General features: G+C 43.9%; 1 protein-coding gene across 2 annotated transcripts in view; it reads left to right on the forward strand.

Annotated features, from left to right (window-relative positions):
• FAM204A (family with sequence similarity 204 member A) overlaps window positions 1–20,196 on the forward strand; it is a 127,518-nt gene that overhangs the window by 78,420 nt on the left and 28,902 nt on the right. For both annotated transcript variants that reach the window (XR_003942080.1, XM_030202633.1), the window contains exon 6: window positions 106–195. Coding sequence is in view for 1 of the 2 variants with exons in the window: in XM_030202633.1 (XP_030058493.1) it covers window positions 106–195 (90 nt within the window). In the remaining variant the exon portion in view is untranslated. The remainder of the gene's footprint in view (window positions 1–105; window positions 196–20,196) is intronic.

A 20,196-nucleotide genomic window follows, 5' to 3' on the forward strand; every position in this document is an offset into this window, starting at 1 on the left:
ACACAAACCGTGATAGTAGCCAGGCAAGAATGACGTAAAGAGAGAGGTCTTTCAGGGAGATTACGTATAATACTGTTCTTTCTTTCTTTCTTTCTTTTTTTCCAGTCGGGCCTTGAAAACAGCATAGACCAAGCTGTGAACAGCGGGGATATTGAAAAAGCCGAGGAGCTGAGTGATGCCTTAGCCACTCGTGAGGTAAGTCTCATGGCTCATGTAGATTTGTCCTCTCCTTCAGTGTGTGGTTATCTCGGGTCTCCTGTCTCTTCTTACATTGCTTTCAGAAGTTGGTACCAGAGTCTGCACTCCTCAGAGTGTCCAGTTGAAGCAGGCCTTATGTTGAAACCCTGGAAACTCTGATTTAGCTGTTTGTGATCAATATGACAGTGATGTGCTTGAGCCCTGAGGGTTGAGATGGGAGGTTGCTTCCAGGATGGATGACCCTTCCCAACATTCATTGTGAAACCTGGGGGAAGCAAAGCTAAGACCTCTCAGTTAGTCTTATCTAGAGGCCTCCCAGTCAGAACCTGTGCTTTTAATACTCACTGTTTAAAAAGTTATCATGCTCATTCCCTTTTTGGGGTAAGAGTGCTTTCTTAATCTCATTCTTTCTGCACTCTAAGATGCTTATAAGGTGACTGGAGTAGTTTCTTGCAGAGTTCATGTCCATCTGTCTCTCTAGTTTGTGAATTGTGGTGGATTTTAAGATTCCTGTCCAACCGTCATCTGTCCTTTTAACCACAGAAGCTTTACCTTTCAAGTACTTGAATGTCTGTGTCATATCACCTGTCTCTCCATTTCTCTAGCGTATGTATATTCAAGTCCTCCAGTCTCGTCTTATGTCTTTTGGTACAAACCCTTAATCATATTTGTCACCTTCTTCTGAGCTGCCTCAAGTCCTTTTATGTCCTTGAAGAGATACAGCCACCAAAACCGAACACAATACTCCAGGTGGAGCCTCACCAATGACTTGTACAGGGGTATCAACACCTCCCTTTCCTCTGCTGGTTATGCCTCTCTGTTCAGCCTAACAATCTATTTATTATGTATGTTTCTGTTAACCTACCTAGTACATACAATAATGTGGGTTATAACCTCGAATATTCATCTAAACTTCTGACAAAACCTAAAGACTCACCTTTTCAGAAAGGCATACCCCACAGGACCGACATAAACACTGAATAATGAAACACAACAATTAAACTAAGAAACGGACAATATTCAACTCCTTGCTGCATGATTCCACCCTTGCAATCTGTATGGGATGAGCCTCGCCTATTGGATTAATTGTACTGTCCACTTTGCATTTGCTCACACCGAAGTCTGTAACCACCCCTCCGGAACTATGTAATCCACGTTGAGCCTAGAAATAGGTGGGAAAATGTGGGATACAATGAAACAAAATCCTATATAATAATTTCCAACTCCCAATGTTCTGAAGCTGACTCTCACTGAAGGGTTTGTAGGGTCCGTGCGGTTCGTAGGGTTCGTGCTGCCTGTAAGCATCTGTCTCACTGTCCTGCCCTTGCATCAAAACATTATGACGTCGAGGGCTGAACACTGAGAGGGAAGGGGACGCCCGTGAGGGCGGGACTCTGAGGGAACGAACTCGAAGGGAAGGCTACAGATGGCCAAGGCTTTCAATAACGTGGCCGCTTTGACGGAGGTAATCAGGGGAACGAGGAGAATCGCTGGGTGGGTGGAGGGGGGGCAGGGGAGAGAGGAGAATCGCTGGGTGGCTGGAGGGGGGCCAGGGGAGAGAGGAGACACACTCACACCCAGTCTCACTCTCTCCCACAGTCACTCACACACACTCTCTCAAACATGCACACTCCGAGGAAAACCTTGCTAGCGCCCGTTTCATTTGTGTCAGAAACAGGCCTTTTTTACTAGTAAATAAAAGGTAAATACAGTAGGAGGTGACTCTGTCCCCTCAGTGCTCATAGGGATAGGGAGATGATCTGGGGATGGATGAGATGGGACAGAAGAAGGTATTGAACGCTTTTTTTCAGACCTGTTGGAGTGATGAAGCCATCTTATTGAAAGCTAAGTGGAGTTTGGCATGCCTGACCAGTGTTTGTACTGTGCGGTGCTAGCGTTTGTGGAATGATGAGGATCATTTTATTGCCTGTAGGGCAACCTTTTCTTGCAAACATGTAGCGTATAATGATGAGAGGTTGGGTGGAATCGGGTGTGCTGGTCTCCAGTCAGCACCAGGGGGTTTAGTTTCTCCTTCAGAAGCAGTGACTGCAGCTTGTAGATAAAGCTTTTGCTGTCAGCCACAGATTCTGCAGTTCCGAAAACCATTTCCTCTCTTGACAAGTGAAACAAATTTTTCATGTCTTAACATTTCTAAGCTGGTAAAATCAGACAAGGTAGCAACAGCATTAACAAAAATGGAGTCAAATGGGGAAGACAAGGCCATTAAAGCCTGCCATCAGATGCTGAGTATCTGATATTGATCTGACTCATGAAAGCAGGATTTGATTGGGAGTCAGTCCTGCCGTTTGGGAGCAGTGAAACACTTAATCTGCACAAAGGAGAAAGCGCTGCTTTTCCAGTGAACACATGTCTGTGGAGTAATGAGGGGATGTGAGGGGACCTCGCCACCTTCTTGTGACTCTGGGCAAGTCACTTAACCCTTCATTGCCCCTGGTACAAAACAGTGGCGTAGCCACAGGTGGGACTGGGTGGGCCAGGGCCCACCCACTTAGGGCTCAAGCCCACCCAACAGTAACACACTTTTAGCAGTAGCTGGTGGGGATTCTAAGCTCCACCAGCTGAAGTCTTTCCCCTGATGGTAACAAAAACGCTACTCTCCACGATACCGGCACCTGCGCAATCTCAGTTTTCAGCACATGCCTGCTGCAGAGTGCTAAGGTGGAAAGAAGCATTTTCACGCCAGCTGAGGTATTTTTTTGGTGGTGGTAGTGAGGGGAGAACACTTGATGCCCGCCCACTTCTTGTCTGGGCCCACCCAAAATCTGTTGTCTGGCTAAGCCCCTGGTACAAAATAAGTACCTGAATATATGTAAACTGCTTTGAATGTAGTTGCAAAAACCACAGAAAGGCGGTATATCAAGTCCCATTTCCCTTTCCCCCTTTCCCTTATGACATCACAATATCAGAAGTGAGCCAAGTATTGGGCAATCAAGCCATTGTGACATCACTGATGAGGTTGGCTCTTATTGGTGGAATGAGTGGAGGAGTAGCCTAGTGGTTAGTGCAGTGGACTTTGATCCTGGGGAACTGTATCGGGCAATCAAGCCATTGTGACATCACTGATGAGGTTGGCTCTTATTGGTGGAATGAGTGAAGGAGTAGCCTAGTGGTTAGTGCAGTGGACTTTGATCTTGGGGAACTGTATCGGGCAATCAAGCCATTGTGACATCACTGATGAGGTTGGCTCTTATTGGTGGAATGAGTGAAGGAGTAGCCTAGTGGTTAGTGCAGTGGACTTTGATCCTGGGGAACTGTATCGGGCAATCAAGCCATTGTGACATCACTGATGAGGTTGGCTCTTATTGGTGGAATGAGTGGAGGAGTAGCCTAGTGGTTAGTGCAGTGGACTTTGATCCTCGGGAGCTGAGTTCAATTCCCACTGTAGCTCCTTGTGACTCTGGGCAAGTCACTTAACCCTCCATTGCCCCTGGTACAAAATAAGTACCTGAATATATGTAAACCGCTTTGAATGTAGTTGCAAAAACCACAGAAAGGCGGTATATCAAGTCCAATTTCCCTTTCCCTTTCTTCCTGCTTCTTTCATTTTCCACAGATAAGTCCGTGGTATAATTTTTAAATTGGTCTAGTTTGTTTCAGCTTACCATCATTCACATTTTTTTTGGGGGGGGGGGGGGGGGGGGGGGGGGTGGGGGGGGTTGCCTGGTTCTTTAAGCCTGGATTGGCCACTGTCGGATGCTGGGCTTGATGGACCCTTGGTCTTTTCCCAGAATGGCGGTGCTTATGTACTTATGTACTTATTTCTTCGCTGCTGTCAGCAGACACGTTAATTTCTTTTTCCACCCCTAGTTTCTGCACCCAATGACACAAGAAACAGAAAGTTCTACTCATCTTTGTGCACAGTTTTTGCAAACCTAGGAGAGGTTTTTTTTTCTGCGAATTAATGTGGGGTTACCCATGTAGAAAAAAAAAGTTTTTTATTCAGTCCCCAAGGTTATAAAGGGGCAAGGCAGGTTGAAGACAGAGTATACACAAAACTTGCACTTTTCAATCTTTCCAGGGCATTTCTGTTACACATTGAGTTTTCCTGAAAATGAGCTCGTCTTCCCCTTATCTTGCACTCCGTTGATTCCCCTGAGTTCATTGGTCTACACCAGTGTTTCTGGTCTGTCTTCAGGGACCCGCAGTTGTTTGGGTCTCGGGCTTTCCACAGTAAATATGCAGAAGTCATAATTAGGGGAGTGGGGGCAGACTTTTCCACTTCGGTGGGCGCAAGGATCGTTTTGTTATTTGGGGGTTTGGCTGTCTATGAACTCGGCTAATATATATAGATTGAATGTGAATAGACTGCTGGGCGCTACGGAGACACGGCTGAAGAGTTGGGTGACTTTGCCCCTTACACTCTATGGGCGCATTCAGTTATTTCGGATGGTGGAATTCCCTAGGTGGCTTTATTGTATAAGGCTATTGCCCGTCCTTATCTACCACGAGATTTTAAAGTATTATATCGCTTGCTTAGACAGTATTGTTGGGGAGGGAAAAAGGCCAAATTGCTGGTACCTCTGTTGATGGGTCACTGGAAGGAGGGAGGATTGGGCTTACCAGACCTGAAATGGTATAATAGGGCATGTTTATTGAGGCATTTTAGTGACTTTTTTTTTGACCGTGAAGATTATACACCCCGTAAAATAGAGGGTCAGTTCTTTGCCCCTTGTCATTTTTATTTTCTATTACAGGCACCTAGGGCTAGCGTTCTGGAACATCTGAGGAACAGCTTGCTGCTGACATCTTTGTGGTCTCTTTGGAAAGACCTGATGGGTATTTGGGGCCTATCGAACAATACATCGGATATGTTACCCATATGTGGAAATTTATCTTTTCAGCCTGGGATGGATAATAGGACATTTCAGGTTTGGGGGCACTTAGGCATTAGTCGTTTGGAACATCTGTTAAATAAGCAAGGGATGCTGTTAAATCTGGGAGCTTTAGGTATCGGTTATGATATGAACAACATTTTTGCCTATCATCAAATAACACACTATGTGAGGTCCTTAGACTTGGAGGCTTTGAGAGACAGGCATTGTCATCGGATGAGACAATTCCTGGAAGGAGAGGGAATGGATCGATTTTCAGTCTCGAAGTTGTTTAAGTTATTGGGGAAGCTGCCACTTAAGAAGGACAGAGAGTCAATTAGAATGCGTTGGGCTAGAGACTTAGCCAGGCCGGGACTATCCTTGGATTTTGATATACTGATTTCTCGGATTCCGGAGATGACCGGTAATGTGGGCTTCCGTGAATGCCAATACCGAATTCTTCATAGAGCATACCTTACAAAAACCCAGCTTTTTCGGATGGGAGGGGTGGAAGACCCGTTGTTTGAAAAGTGTGGGAGATTGCCAGGCTCTCTCTTCCATTGTTTGTGGGAATGCTTTCAGGTACAGCATTTTTGGAAAGCTGTTTTGCAGTATTTGTCATTTTTACTGGGCTCTAAAATTGTATGCTCTCCGATGGGTGTACTGCTGGATAGACATGAAGTCTTTGTCTTACAGAGCACATCTGGGAGGCATCTGGTCCGTAAGGCCTGTCTGGTGGGTAAGAGGTTGCTAGTTTGTCAATGGGTAGGCAGTACTCTCCCAGACTTCTGGCATTGGAGAAATATATTTCATGAGCTGATGCTTTGTGAACGCCGGGGAGTAAGAGGCTCCTCTAGGAGGAGGAAGACTTTCTTGGACATTTGGGGCCCATACATTCAGTCGCTACATACAAGAGGTAGAAGTCTGGTACTAAATTCCCTTTGACTTTGAAGAAGGAGGGCATAGGATATAGGTTGGTTTCTCTGGAAGATACCTTAGGGGGGGAAGGGATGAGGGGGTAGGTACAGTATAGAGGGAAGGGAGGCTTCTGGGGGTGGGACAGAGATAGTGGCACCACACGGATGCGATGTGATTCTCCTGCTTAGCGGATGATACATTGTTGATTGGCAGAAGTATAGTATAAGGCGGGGAAGAAATGACATTAATAGAGCAATGAAATACCAAACCAAGACCACAGAATGTTGTCAGCAGTCTACATTTTATTTTTCAAAATCTTTTGTTGAAGAATGCCCAGGTTGCTACTTGATACATTTCAAAGTTAATGTATAGATTTCCTGACAATAGCTATGTACAGCACATTCGCATATATATGCCAAAGTTAATCAATATATTAATATGGAAAGGGGGGAGGGGAAAGTTGGGGGGGGAGGGGGGAAACAAAAGAAAATGTTGATGATAGCAGTTTAGCTGTATTAGTACAGGTTTGAAATGTTTATTACCACAGTTCTACCGATTGGCATGGAATTGTTTCATGTATGCATTCATCAATAAAAAAAATAAATTATTAAAAAAAAAATTTTGATTGGAAGACATAAGGGTTTTTAAAGATTTTTTAAATATGAATCAGTTTGCCAGAAATCGACATTTAGGCTGGTCCAGAACCGTACACTTTGAAAGTCAGTTGATATTTCTCTCATAGATTTATGTTTGACTCCTTTCACAGACAGAAAATCTAATATCAATCGTTGCTTGTTTCACAAATATAACTCCTACTTGGAACTATCTGAATTTAGCCTGGATATACTTTTAAAAACTAAACAAGCAAGTTTAAAATAAATCTGACTCTCAACTCTAAGCCAGTGCAAATCGTTCAATAATGGAGTAGCCTCAATATATTTTCCCCTCCTGTAGATTAGTCTGGAGCAACTGAAGACTTTGTTGACCTGTAAGTGAACGTATTTAAAAAATAAAACAAAAAAACCCCAGCAACAATTAATTTGCAGTTCATGCAAATTTATTTCATTGTGGATATCTTGAAAACCAGACTGGCTTATTGTGTCCTGAGGACTGGGTTGACAGGCTGCTTTAGCGCATATTGTGAATGCCCTGGAAACCTGACCAGTTTCAAGTCCTTGAAGACACATTTTGGAACCAGTGTCTTAACACAGTGCCCCTGAATGCTACTGGCCTTGTGGGACAGTCAGTAGAAGCATGAATATTACTGCACATCACTCCCCCTCCAGGTCTCTTCCCTCATCTTATGTGTGCCAGTGGGAAATGTGCAGAATTTCTCATGCAGTCAGAGGTTGACAATTTACTTGAAGTAAGGACACATTAGACTCGCTCTAGGAGTAAAAGAGTTCTTCAGAAGAGTTGTCCTCAATAGGGACGACTTCCCTATGAGGAAAGGCTAAAGCAGCTAGGGCTCTTCAGCTTGGAGAAAAGGTGGCTGAGGGGAGATCTCTTCATATTCAAGTGTACAGCGCTGCGTACGTCTAGTAGCGCTTTAGAAATGATAAGTAGTAGTAGTAGTAGATATGATAGAGGTCTATAAAATAATAAGTGGAGTTGAACGGCTAGATGTGAAGCATCTGTTCATGCTTTCCAAAAATACTAGGACTAGGGGGCATGCAATGAAGCTACAATGTAGTAAATTTAAAACGAATCGGAGAAACCTTTTCTTCACTCAATGTGTAATTAAATTCTGGAATTCGTTGCCAGAGAATGTGATAAAGGCGGTTAGCTGAGCGGAGTTTTAAAAAAGTTTGGATGGCTTCCTAAAGGAAAAGTCCATAGACCGTTATTAAATGGACTTGGGCAAAATCCACTATTTCTGGGATAAGCAGTATAAAATGTTTTGTACATTTTTGGGATCTTGCCGGGTATTTGTGCCCTGGTTGGCCACTGTTGGAAACAGGATGCTGGGCTCGATGACCTTTGGTCTTTCCCAGTATGGCAATACTTATGTACTTATTCCCATAAAACAGAGTAAGGCACCACTTCTGCCAGAGCTGCTTCCCAGCCCATAGTGAGTGGTCTGTGCACTAGAAACTCACGGCTGTTTTCACACTGCGAGTCCTTCACAGAGATAATTCTTGATTCTAGATGAGCACTTTCTGGAATGATTAACGCTGGATTAATTTAAGTGCAGGGGATTGTAGAGTCAGCTCGGGTGTTAAGTATGACTACGGTAGGAAGCTAATCCCCATTTATCACTGGATTAGTTTCCTAGTATGAATATGAGGAATGCTGCCAGATTAACTGATCCAGAGGTGAAAGCTGGAAAAAACGAATCCAGGAGTAGAAGGCAGCTTTATTTTGCATCATTACTGTGCTCTGAGTGTTTTATAGCACCTAGAGGTGGGGCGGGAAGTATAACAGGGACTTGCTGGTAAAGGCAGGGGATGCTGCTGGTTTCAGAGTATTCTGCTTGCCCTCATAGTGGGTACCAGTGATGAGGGCTGCAGCCTTGTACATCTAGAGATAAAGCACTTCTGCTTGAAAGCTGTCACAAAGGACTAAACGTCTAATCTGTATGCAGCGACCAGTGCAGTAGGACTTTGGAATGCTTTGTTGGTATCTGCAATCTAGAAATTCGGTCCTAGTCATTCTGTTGTAGCTGACAGTGTGGATGAGGTGAACAGTCTGTAGGTTTAATCATTCTTTGCTCTCTTGCACTGCTTTACCAATTTCTCTAAGCTTTCTGTGTTAAAGGTGGTTTGTCTGATTCTTCTGACCGTTTGCTTGGTGCTGTAAGGCAGGGTTTCCAAACCATCTCATGGGGAACCCTTTCCCCTCATCAAGCCAGTTGGGTTTCCATGATACCTGCAAAGAGCATGCATGACACCAATTTGGTTATTCTGATTTTATTTATGCATATTCCTTTTGGATATCCCAAACCCCACTGGCTGGGTGCGTCGGCTGAGGACTGGGTTTATTACCCTCTGCATTGAAGACCCAATTTGATTTTCTTAATGCCGCTCATTCAGTTTTTTCTTATTTGGACTTTTTATGGCATAGGTCTAAGTTCATGAAATTTGTTTAAGTAGCCCACTTCCCTCATTAATCCCAGCTGAACCTACCTGCTTCTGGTTCCGCCCAATCAGGCCTTGTTAATTGCAAGCTCTGTTGAGCAGGGACTTTCTCTCCATTAGGTGGCTTTCTGTGTTGCCTTTTGGTGGTCTGGTAGAATTTTGTTTCCATTTCCCTGGTCACCCCCCCCCCCCCCCCAAAAAAAAAAAAGCATCCCTTTTCTCAAGGGGTTAGGTTTTTCTCATGCTTTGGACCTTTCCCTTGGGGGGGGGGGGGGGGGGGGTTGAGTGCCTGAACTGAATTGCTGCTCAACAGACAGTTTGACTAGCAATTTCCTGTGTCTGTGCTTTTTTGGTCTTTATTTACCCATTGTGGTTTACCTGCAAGGTGGGGGAGAGGGGAAGCTGCTCCGGAAGGGCTTTTCTTTGACTGCATTGATTTTTCTTTGTCAGACTAACCTCTGTGCAGGGTTGCTGGTGTGTTTCACTATCCAATCCAAAGAAGTGCAAGTGTATTTTACAAAACACGAGTGATGACCTTCAAAAACAAAAATAAGCAAGTGGTTCACTCTGACGCAACCAAACGGTGTAAGGGGAAAGTCTCATAATGCCACCGGGCAGTGGCCTAGCCAAGGGTGGGCCCGGGCCCACCCACTTTGGGCTCAGGCCCATCCAGTAGCAGTACACCTATGATGTGGCTGGCAGGCATTCTTCCCAAGCCCCACCAGCCGAAAACTCCCAACAACTGTCCCTCCAGCATACCTTGTAAATAGTAACATAGTAAATAGATCTTCACCTGCAGCAAGTAGCGACTGATACGTGCTATAGGGTCAGCATGAGCAGTGTGTATTAGTTGCTGCTCGCTCCAAGTGAAAATCTATTTAAAAGGTATGCGGGGGGGGGGGGGGGATGTTTGAGAGACCATATGGTATGCAGGCGAGAGAGGGAGAGACCAAATTACTTGTGGGACAAGGCAGAGTTCTTCTGCCCACCCATCTTGGGCCCAGGCCCACCCAAAATTGGGTGTCTGGCTACGCCCCTGCCACTGGGACTCAGTATATATTGCCGTCACCATATAAGTGATGTCCTTTGTGTGGCTAATATAATCATAGACAAAACCCCCATCCACCGATCATTTTCATTGCGTTGTGCTCACACTAAATGTGGAAATATATGTTTTATTTAACCGAACACTTTAAAGGCAGGCAAAATGATCAGTCACTTACCTGTGTGATCTGCAAGCTTTCCGGACCCCCGACAGGTTCCTTTTTCACAAATTGCTTTGTCAAGGGATCTGAGCTGCAGCTGGCCTGTGGAAAAAAGAAACGCCAGTCAGTCATAACTTAAAAAGTGCAGGGGAACCACAAAATCACAATCACCTAGCATCTCCTCACATGTTCTTTATGACTTCACTGTTTGCACCGCCGTATACAGCAATGGCGGCAGAGTCTTTTAACGGTTCTTCTACAGGAAATCGGGCTGAGCTGCAGGAACTGACGCCAATTGAGCGGCAAAAATAGTAGAACTCGCATGTAACAGCCCCAGTGTGAATGAGTATTCAGACCCCTGGGTTCTAAAGAGTTCAGACGATATATCGCCTCACTATGGCAGGCCTGTAGGATAAAAACAAGTGCTGTTCAGTTTGTGGGGTGTGAAGGTCCCACTACCGTGGCAATGGGAAAATGTTAACAGTGTAAGGAGAAAGCTTCAGTTTCCTTTTGCATAGGGTTACCATATGTCCGGATTTACCAAGACATGTCCTCTTTTTGAGGGCATGTCCGGGCAACCGGGCGGGTTTTGCCAGCCTGCCCGTTTGTCCAGAAATCTGGACAAACGGACAGATTGCTAGCCTCCCCTCCCCTTACTTACTAGTGCCCTGGTGGTCTAGTGACCTTTTCCACCTTCGGGGCAGGAAAGAGCCCTCTCTTTCCTGCCCGAAGCGCTGCCCTGCATGCACCCTTCCTGTTGGTGATCCTTGGCGCCGATTCAAAATGGCCGCCGAGAGTTGAAGTCTCGCGAGGTCACTTCAACTCTCGGCGGCCATTTTGAATCGGTGATCCTCGGCGCCGATTCAAAATGGCCGCCGAGAGTTGAAGTGACTTCGCGAGACTTCAACTCTCGGCGGCCATTTTGAATCGGCGCCAAGGATCACCAACAGGAAGGGTGCATGCAGGGCAGCGCTCCAGGCAGGAAAGAGAGGGCTCTTTCCTGCCCCGAAGAGGTCACTAGACCATCAGGGCAGTAGTAAGGTAAGGGGAGGGGGGGCGATGGGGTATGTGACAGGGGGGAGGGGAAACTGTGACAGGGGGTGGAGCGAGGGTATGACAGGAGGCGGAGCGAGGGTGTGATGGGGTGGAGTGAGGGTGTGAAAGGGGCAGGGTGGGTTGTGAAAGGGGGCGGAGCATGTGTCCTCCTTTTTCGGGGACAAAAAATGGTAACCCTACTTTTGGATGAACAGTGTTCTGGTTCCTTCAGCTGTGTAAAGCCAGCAGTTAATAGGGACAGAGAAAGTACTTGAATATAATAAATGTAAACCGCTTTGGTTGTACCACAGAAAGGCGGAATATCAAATCCATGACCCTTTACCCTTTGATGTGACTGAAGCGGCAGGGGAACCACTGCCATGTTTGCAGCACTCATGGCAGTTACTGCCAGAGACCAGTCTTCTCAGTTGTCTGCCTTCCCCGCTGGCAGTGACAGATCATTCTCTTGTGGGTAGGTCGCAGGACACCAGTTTTGCTCAAAATTTCTCATCTAAATTTATTCTCTTGTTGCATAGAGCTTTTGTATGGGCAGAGATTTACCCTCTACTTCTTTTGTTTTACTTAATATTCCTGCCTCTTCTCTTAATTTAGCTGTTACACAGCTCAGGTTGGAAAGGGTAGAAGTTTAGGATGGTTCCATCAGGAGAGGATCCTTCTGTGGTCTGTATTTTTGTTAAGGAGGACTTGGTTTGTCCACTCTTAAGATTTCGGTGGATATACCCAGTGATAATTCTGGTTCCCAGTACTCCCTTTTGGTTGATATCAGAAAGCAGAAATTCCCTATCCTTCAGATAACATGATATCATTTCTATGGAATGGGAGGTTCGAAATGCCAGTTTTCATGTTAAGTGGTTTTACCTGGTTGCATCTTAGCAATGTAAAAGATTCAATCTGCCTAGATGCAAGGGTTTTGGCTGTAATGAAGAAGGTTAGCAGCCTGGTGGAAGGAGGTGTAATGTTGAAAGATCTTTCAGGACCGCAGGTTGGAGTCTCTTATGAAGCAAGCATTTGACGTCTCTGTGTTTAGTCTTTCAGGTGGCTGTCCTTGGAGTCTATGAAGTTCAGATGTGTTTTAGGTGGTCAGAGCAATTGGTGGAAAAATATGTACAGTCATCAGTGGGAGATAAAACAGGTTCCAATTTTTTAGATGGGCATAACCTATTTGGAGCATGCTACATATGATTTAATCAGGGCTATGGCAAAATTTATGGCTGTCCTTGTGGCTGCTTGACACTGTCTCTGGCTCAGAAATTTATTTATTTATTTATAACATTTATATCCCACATTTTCCCACCTATTTGCAGGCTCAATGTGGCTTACATAGTTCCGTAAGTGGTGATTACCAGTTCCAGATAGGAGAAATACATAGTTGAGGTAGAGGGACAGAGTGGGTTAGGTTACAGGAGGAAAGTTCGTCTTAAGATAAGAGCTGAAGGTAATAGGTTAAACTTCATTCATGACAAAAATTAACTAGAACAATTAGGAACATTAAACTACAAATCAAGATAAATTGGTGTGCTGATGTTACTTCTAAAATGTGTCTCGGTAAATTACCTTTTAAAGGAGGTTTTTGCTTTTTTGTGAGAATTTCAAAAAAATCGGTTAAGTCTTTCTGGGGCCAAGGTTCCTAGAAGATCACCCCAACCATGTTTTTCTTCTAGAGGACACTTTAGGGAGTCCAGGAAATATTGATTGGGAAGAGCGAGTGCTACTCAGTGCAGTAGATTTCTTTTCCAAGGACAGCCCTTTTCTACATAGCCATAGAGGAGCCCAAGATTTTCCACAGGAATGTTGAGTACTACTAAGAGTTCACAATGAAAGTTTGCAGGCCTGCTTCTTGGTACCTTTGTTTGGAGGTCTGCTAGATGTCATTTCAGAAAGCTTTTGACAAACGTTTCTCATGAGAGACTCACGGGATAGAAGGCAATGTCCTTTTGTGTATTAGAAATTGGTTATGGGACAGAAAACAGAGAGGGTTGGGTTAAATGGCCATTTTTCTCAATGGAGGAGGGTGAATAGTGAAGTGCAGCAGGGTTCTGTACTGGGACCGGTGCTATTTAACATATTTATGAATGATCTGAAAATTGGAACGACAACTGAGGTGATTAAATTTACAGATAAAACAAAGCTATTCAAAGTTGTCAAAACACATGTGGACTGAGAAATTGCAGGAAGACTTTAGGAAGTTGGAAGATTGAGCATCCAGATGGCAAATGAATTTTAATGTGGAGAAATACAAAGTGATGCAAATTGGGAATAATAATCTAAATCATAGTTACCCGATGCTAACTATGATTTTTCTTGGGTGTCCACCTTAGGAGTCAACACCCAAGAAAAAGATCTAGGTGTCATTGTAGACAATGTGCTAAAATCTTCAGCCCACTGTGTGGCAGCCAAAAAAGCAAACAGGATGCTAGAAATTATTAGGAAAGGGATGCAAAATAAGACCAATAATATTATAATGCCTCTATTGCTCCATGTTGCAACCTCGTCTTGAGTATTGCGTTCAATTCTGGTCGCAGTATCTCAAAAAAAGATATAGTGGAATTAGAAAACGTTCAAAGAAGAGCGACCAAAATGATAAAGGGGATGGAACTCCTCTAATATGAGAAAGGCTAAAGATGTTAGGGCTCTTCAGCTTGGAAAAGAGACAGCTGAGGGGAGATATGATTGAGGTCTACAAAATCCTGAGTGGTGAAGAACCGGTAAAAGTGAATCGGTTTTGCACTCTTAGTACAAAGATCAGGGGACACTCGAAATTACATGGAAATGTTTTCAAAACATATAGGAATAGTTAAGCTCTGGAACTCTTTGCCGGAGGATGTGGTAAAAGTTGTTAGTGTATTTGGTGTAAAAAAAGGTTTGAACAAGTTCCTGGAGGAAAAGTGCATAGTCTGCTGTTGAGATAGACATTGGGGAAGCCACGTCTTGCCCTGGGATTGGTAGCATGGAACGTTGCTACTATTTGGGTTTCTGCCAGGTACTTGTGACCTGGATTGGCCACTGTTTGGAAACAGGATACTGGGCTAGTTGGACCATTGGTCTGACCCAGTATGGCTAGTCTTATGTTCTTAAGAAATATTTTGTCCAATTTGTTTTAAATGTACTGCTTAGTAGCTTCATTGCGTGTCCCCATAGTCCAGTTATTTTTGGAAAGCGTAAATGAGTGATTCACGTCTACCTGTTCCACTCGGTATTTTATAGACTCCTATCATATTTCCCCTCAATCGTCATAAACTGTCATATGTAGGCTTTTTGAAACCAAAGAGTCTTGAGTTGTTTTCTAAATATCGTGAATGAATGAATTTTGCACAAGTCCAGAGTTAATGAATTCCATAATTTTGGACCAATAACTTGAAAAGTGGATGAACAGAAGCCAAGGAGACTAACTATACAAACACTGGGAACTTCAAGTAGGTGTTTATGCATTGACTGGAGACTTGTGTTTGTACAGCTTGAGAATAGCAGACAAAACAGTGTATTCCCCAACACTGATCACATAGGCTCAGGGGACATTGTTGCAGTACAATGTCAGGCCCCTCTTCCTCAAAGCCTCTATATGAAGAAGGTAACCTTAGCCACTCTGAACCTGCCGGATAACATTTTGAATATCCTCTTGGTTTCCAGGAGAGACTCTACTAGGCAATTTTATGGTTTCAAATTGAAGAGGTTTGCAGTTTGGTATGGTAGAAAAACCCTAGATGCATTTTACCTACTCCAGACAAAAACTGCTTGAGTACACTCTTTGAGTCAAGTTTGAAGTCAATTCTGCCAGGACTCACCACCCTACTGTCATTGGCACTTACGGTTAATGTAGAAAGTAAACCTATCTCTGTACAGCCATTAGTTGTTTGCAGTGGCGTAGGAAGGGGGGGGGGCGGTGGGGCGGTCCGCCCCGGGTGCATGCCGCTGGGGGGGTGTCGGCTCCGCTGGTTCCCTGCTCTCTCTGCCCCGGAACAGGTTACTTCCTGTTCCGGGGCAGAGAGAGCAGGGAACCAGCGGAGCCGACGCAGCTCCCAGCAACGACGTACACTCGAGGCGGAGCGCTAGTGGTAAGAATGCGCTCCGGGGGAGGGGGGCGCAGCGGCGACCCGCCCCAGGTGTCAGCCGCCCTCGCTACGCCACTGGTTGTTTGCTTTATCCAGGGCTTGCTTCTATTGAACTTTCTTATCAAGTTATCTACAGTATCTTGGGACCTTGACATTGTTCTAACCCAGTTAATGAAAACTTCCTTCGATCCACTGGACTTTTGTAATCTGGAGTATTTGACCCTAACAGTAGTATTTTTGGTGATAACGTTAGCATTCAAATTTAGTGAGCTTCAGGCCCTAATGAATGAACTATGCTAAGTTTTTCAACACTGTACATTGGTTCTGCCCACCCATTCAAGGTTCTTTCCTAAGGTGTTGTCTGATTTCCGCCTTAATTAGTGAATTGTCCTTCCAGTTTGTTTCCCTCAACTACAGGCCCACAAAAATGACTGTAGTGCACAGGCCTTTAGCCTTCAACTTGAAGCGTATAAAAACCCTTAGGAAGTCCACCCAGCTTTTAGTTGTTTTGACCCCAACAAACCGGGGACTGCTATAGGATATGCTATACATTTGACCAGCAGACTGCATCTGCTTTACTTATGCAGAGCAGGCCTAACTCTTTGAGGGTCATGTCAGGCTTGGCTATGTTGATAGCCCACTTAGTTGGCCTCTGTAGAAGAGATTTGCAAGGCTGTGACGTGGACTTCACTATGTATATTCACATCTCATTATTGTTTGGAAAGTGATTCCAGGTGTGACAGTAGGTTTGACCAGTCAGTCCTCCAGAATCTTTTTTTGGGATTAGAGTCCATCTCCTCTAGGGACCTTTTTTTTTTTCATTTTCAGGCCACCTTTATAAAAATTCTTGTTGTTTGCCCTTTACCTTTCATGTTTTGTTTCTCTTTCTTAGATTGGAGGAGTAGCCTAGTGGTTAGTGCAGTGGACTCTGATCCTGGGGAACTGGGTTCGATTCCCACTGCAGCTCCTTGTGACTCTGGGCAAGTCACTTAACCCTCCATTACCCCTGGTACAAAATAACTGCCTGAATATATGTAAACTGCTTTGAATGTAGTTGCAAAAACCTCAGAAAGGCGGTATATCAAGTCCCATTTCCCTTTCTTGTTGAAGGTAGCTTATTAGTAGGGAGTCCATGTGTAAGGACTTACTATCCTGCTTGTCTTTGGAGAAAACCAAGTTACTTACCTGTAGCAGGTCTTCTCCATCGACAGCAGGATCCAGGTCCTCATGTACCCACTCACCTCCCCTAAAAATTGTCTTAGTTTAAGCTTTGCTAAAGACTAATGGGGTTCCAAGTGACAGTGACAAGCAAAAATTCTTATAAGCTGAAGACACTTCCCCATGTGGGCGTTGTCAGATATCATCTCGCCAGGTATTTGTGACCTGGATTGGCCATTGTTGGAAACAGGATGCTGGGCTTGATGGACCTTTGGTCTGTCCCAGTGTGGCAGTACTTATGTACAAATAAGAGTTAAAATTTAAAACTATAAAATTAGACAAAATCTGTAAAAAAAAAAAAAAAAAAAATTAACAAGCAGCGTAAGTATTACGTATCAAATAAAAATAAATTGATGCTGAACGATTGCTAGTGGCTACTACATCGCAGTCTACGTTAGGTAGGGAAAGAAGCGTAAAGAAAAGAACCGGCCTACTTGAGAGCATCTCCGGTGATAAGTGAGAGGCTTGGCGCAGGAAGTGATGTGACGGTTCATCTACAGTCTGTAATCAGGGAGGCTGCAAGAGGGGATGCATCTTTGACCCGCCAGACTGATGGCGCAGTGCCGTTTTAAGCTGTGTGTATCTTTTCCTTAACAAAAGACTTCCACTGTAGCAAGCCTCATTAAAGGGAGCCAAAGCACAGTTTAGACTGTAGATTTTTTTTCAGCCGTTCAATTAATCAGCATGTTTTCTCTTTTAATTAAAACCATTTTAGTAAATTAAAGCCCACAGCAAAACACATATATAATTTGTTTGTAATTAGCTCTTAATTGGTACTAGTTGAAGCTTAGCACCCTTGCTTTGCTTTCTTCATGAATGCCATTTTATTAGCAGCCAGTCATTAATTAATCCTTTTTTTTTCTAATTAGCTTATAAAACTGTTGATGGCACATTATTATAAATGTGATTTTAAGTTCAAAGCTTGCTAATAAGCTTTCTTACTTAGAAGAAGAGAGATAAAGAAATGGCTGGCAACCCTACCAGCTTTTTTTTTTTAAACTGTCTGTCTTCAAAGTGATCTGTGCGTATAGAAAGTAATCTAGCAGAGGGCTGGTTTCTTTCTTTAATTATTTTTCCTTTTCTGTCAGACAGAGGCGGTAGATGTGTGTGCAGATATGCAAAGATTTGGCTGTGATAATTTGTCTTTAACTGGGAACTCTTTTCTCTCTGAGCTGCAATGTGCGATCGGGGCAGCACCTTCGGAAACTCAGGTACAAGGGAGAGAGAATGAAGAGAAACATGACAGTGAGGACTCCAGATGAGAAATACTGACACCCTCCCTAACAACTCGCCAGCCCCCAAGAGACTACTCACTGCTTTGGTTTCTGTTGCTCAAGCACGGGAAGTGGGGTTGTCCCCAGAGGTCATTATTACTTCTATTTTAAACAATGTTATTTATTTATTTTATTTGGATTTTGCTCACACCTATTTCAGTAGTAGCTCAAGGTGAGTAACATTCATTCTCTGTCCCAGGAGGGCTCACAGTCTAAGTTTGTACCTGAGGCAATGGAGGGTTAAGTGACTTGCCCAAGATCCCAAGGACCAGCAGTGGGATTTGAACTGGCCACCTCCGGATGTCATGACTAGTACTCTAACCACTAGGCCACTCCTCCACTTTTAGAATTTAAGAGATTGTTTTGCATGAAGTATTGTTTCTTCTGTCTGATTTTTAATTCTTTTTTTCCATTGATAGGAACTTCTCTTATGGACCTATATTCCTAGTTTTCTTAGGGAAATCATAACTATGAAATCTCTTTTGCCTTGGAGTCCATTTAATCCTTTTCTAAGCATCCTACATAAGTACATAAGTAATGTCACACTGGGAAAAGACCAAGGGTCCATCGAGCCCAGCATCCTGTCCACGACAGCGGCCAATCCAGGCCAAGAGTACCTGGCGAGCTTCCCAAACGTACAAACATTCTATACATGTTATTCCTGGAATTGTGGATTTTTCCCAAGTCCATTTAGTAGTGGTTTATGAACTTGTCCTTTAGGAAACCATCTAACCCCTTTTTAAACTCTGCCAAGCTAACCGCCTTCACCATGTTCTCTGGCAACGAATTCCAGAGTTTAATTATGCATTGGGTGAAGAAATATTTTCTCAGATTTGTTTTAAATTTATTACACTGTAGTTTCATCGCATGCCCCCTAGTCCTAGTATTTTTGGAAAGCATGAACAGATGCTTCACATCCACCTGTTCCACTCTGTCTCATTATTTTATATACCTCTATCATGTCTCACCTCAGCTATCTCTTCTCCAAGCTGAAAAGCCCTAGCCTCCTTAGTCTTTCTTCATAGGGAAGTCGTCCCATCCCTGCTATCATTTTAGTCGCCCTTCGCTGCACCTTTTCCAATTCTACTATATCTTTCTTGAGATGCGGCGACCAGAATTGAACACAATACTCAAGGTGCGGTCGCACCATGGAGCAATACAACGGCATTATAAAATCCTCACAAGGTTTTCCATACCTTTCCTAATAATACCCAACATTCTATTTGCTTTCCTATCTGCAGCAGCACACTGAGCAGAAGGTTTCAGTGTATTATCAACAACGACACCAAGATCCCTTTCTTGGTCCGTAACTCCTAACGTGGAACCTTGCATGACGTAGCTATAATTCGGGTTCTTTTTTCCCACATGCATCACCTTGCACTTGCTCACATTAAACGTCATCTGCCATTTAACCACCCAGTCTCGTAAGGTCCTTCTGTAATTTTTCACAATCCTGTCGCGAGTTAACGACTTTGAATAACTTTGTGTCATCAGCAAATTTAATTACCTCGCTAGTTACTCCCATCTCTAAATCATTTATAAATATATTAAAAAGCAGCGGTCCTAGCACAGACCCCTGAGAAACCCCACTAACTACCCTTCTCCATTGTGAATACTGCCCATTTAACCCCACTCTCTGTTTCCTATCCTTCAACCAGTTTTTAATCCACAGTAGGACATTTCCTCCTATCCCATGACCCTCCAATTTCCTCTGTAGCCTTTCATGAGGTACCTTGTCAAACGCCTTTTGAAAATCCAGATACACAATATCAACCGGCTCCCCTTTGTCCATGTTGACTTGGTCTCAGTAATCCATGTCCTTGGATGTGCTCTGTAATTTTGTTTTTGATAATAGCCTCTACCATTTTCCCCGGCACCGATGTCAGACTCACCAGTTTATAATTTCCTGGATCTCCCCTGGAACCTTTTTTAAAAATCGGCGTTACATTGTCCACCCTCCATTCTTCTGGTACCACGCTCAATTTTAAGGATAAATTGCATATCAGTAACAGTAGCTCCGCAAACTCATTTTTCAGTTCTATCAGTACTCTGGGATGAATACCATCTGGTCCAGGAGATTTGCTATTCTTCAGTTTGCTGAACTGCCCCATTACGTCCTTCAGGTTTACCGTGAAGTCAGTAAGTTTCTCTGACTTGTCCGCTTGAAATACCATTTCCGACACCGGTATCCCACCCAAATCTTCCTCGGTGAAGACCGAAGCAAAGAATTCATTCAATCTCTCCGCTACGACTTTATCTTCCTTGATCGCCCCTTTTATCCCTCTGTCATCCAGCGGCCCAACCGATTCTTTTGCTGGCTTCCTGCTTTTAATATACTGAAAAAATTTTTTGCTATGTGTTTTTGCCTC

The sequence above is a fragment of the Microcaecilia unicolor genome, chromosome 5 (genome assembly GCF_901765095.1).
Source record: "Microcaecilia unicolor chromosome 5, aMicUni1.1, whole genome shotgun sequence".
Taxonomy (NCBI): domain Eukaryota; kingdom Metazoa; phylum Chordata; class Amphibia; order Gymnophiona; family Siphonopidae; genus Microcaecilia; species Microcaecilia unicolor.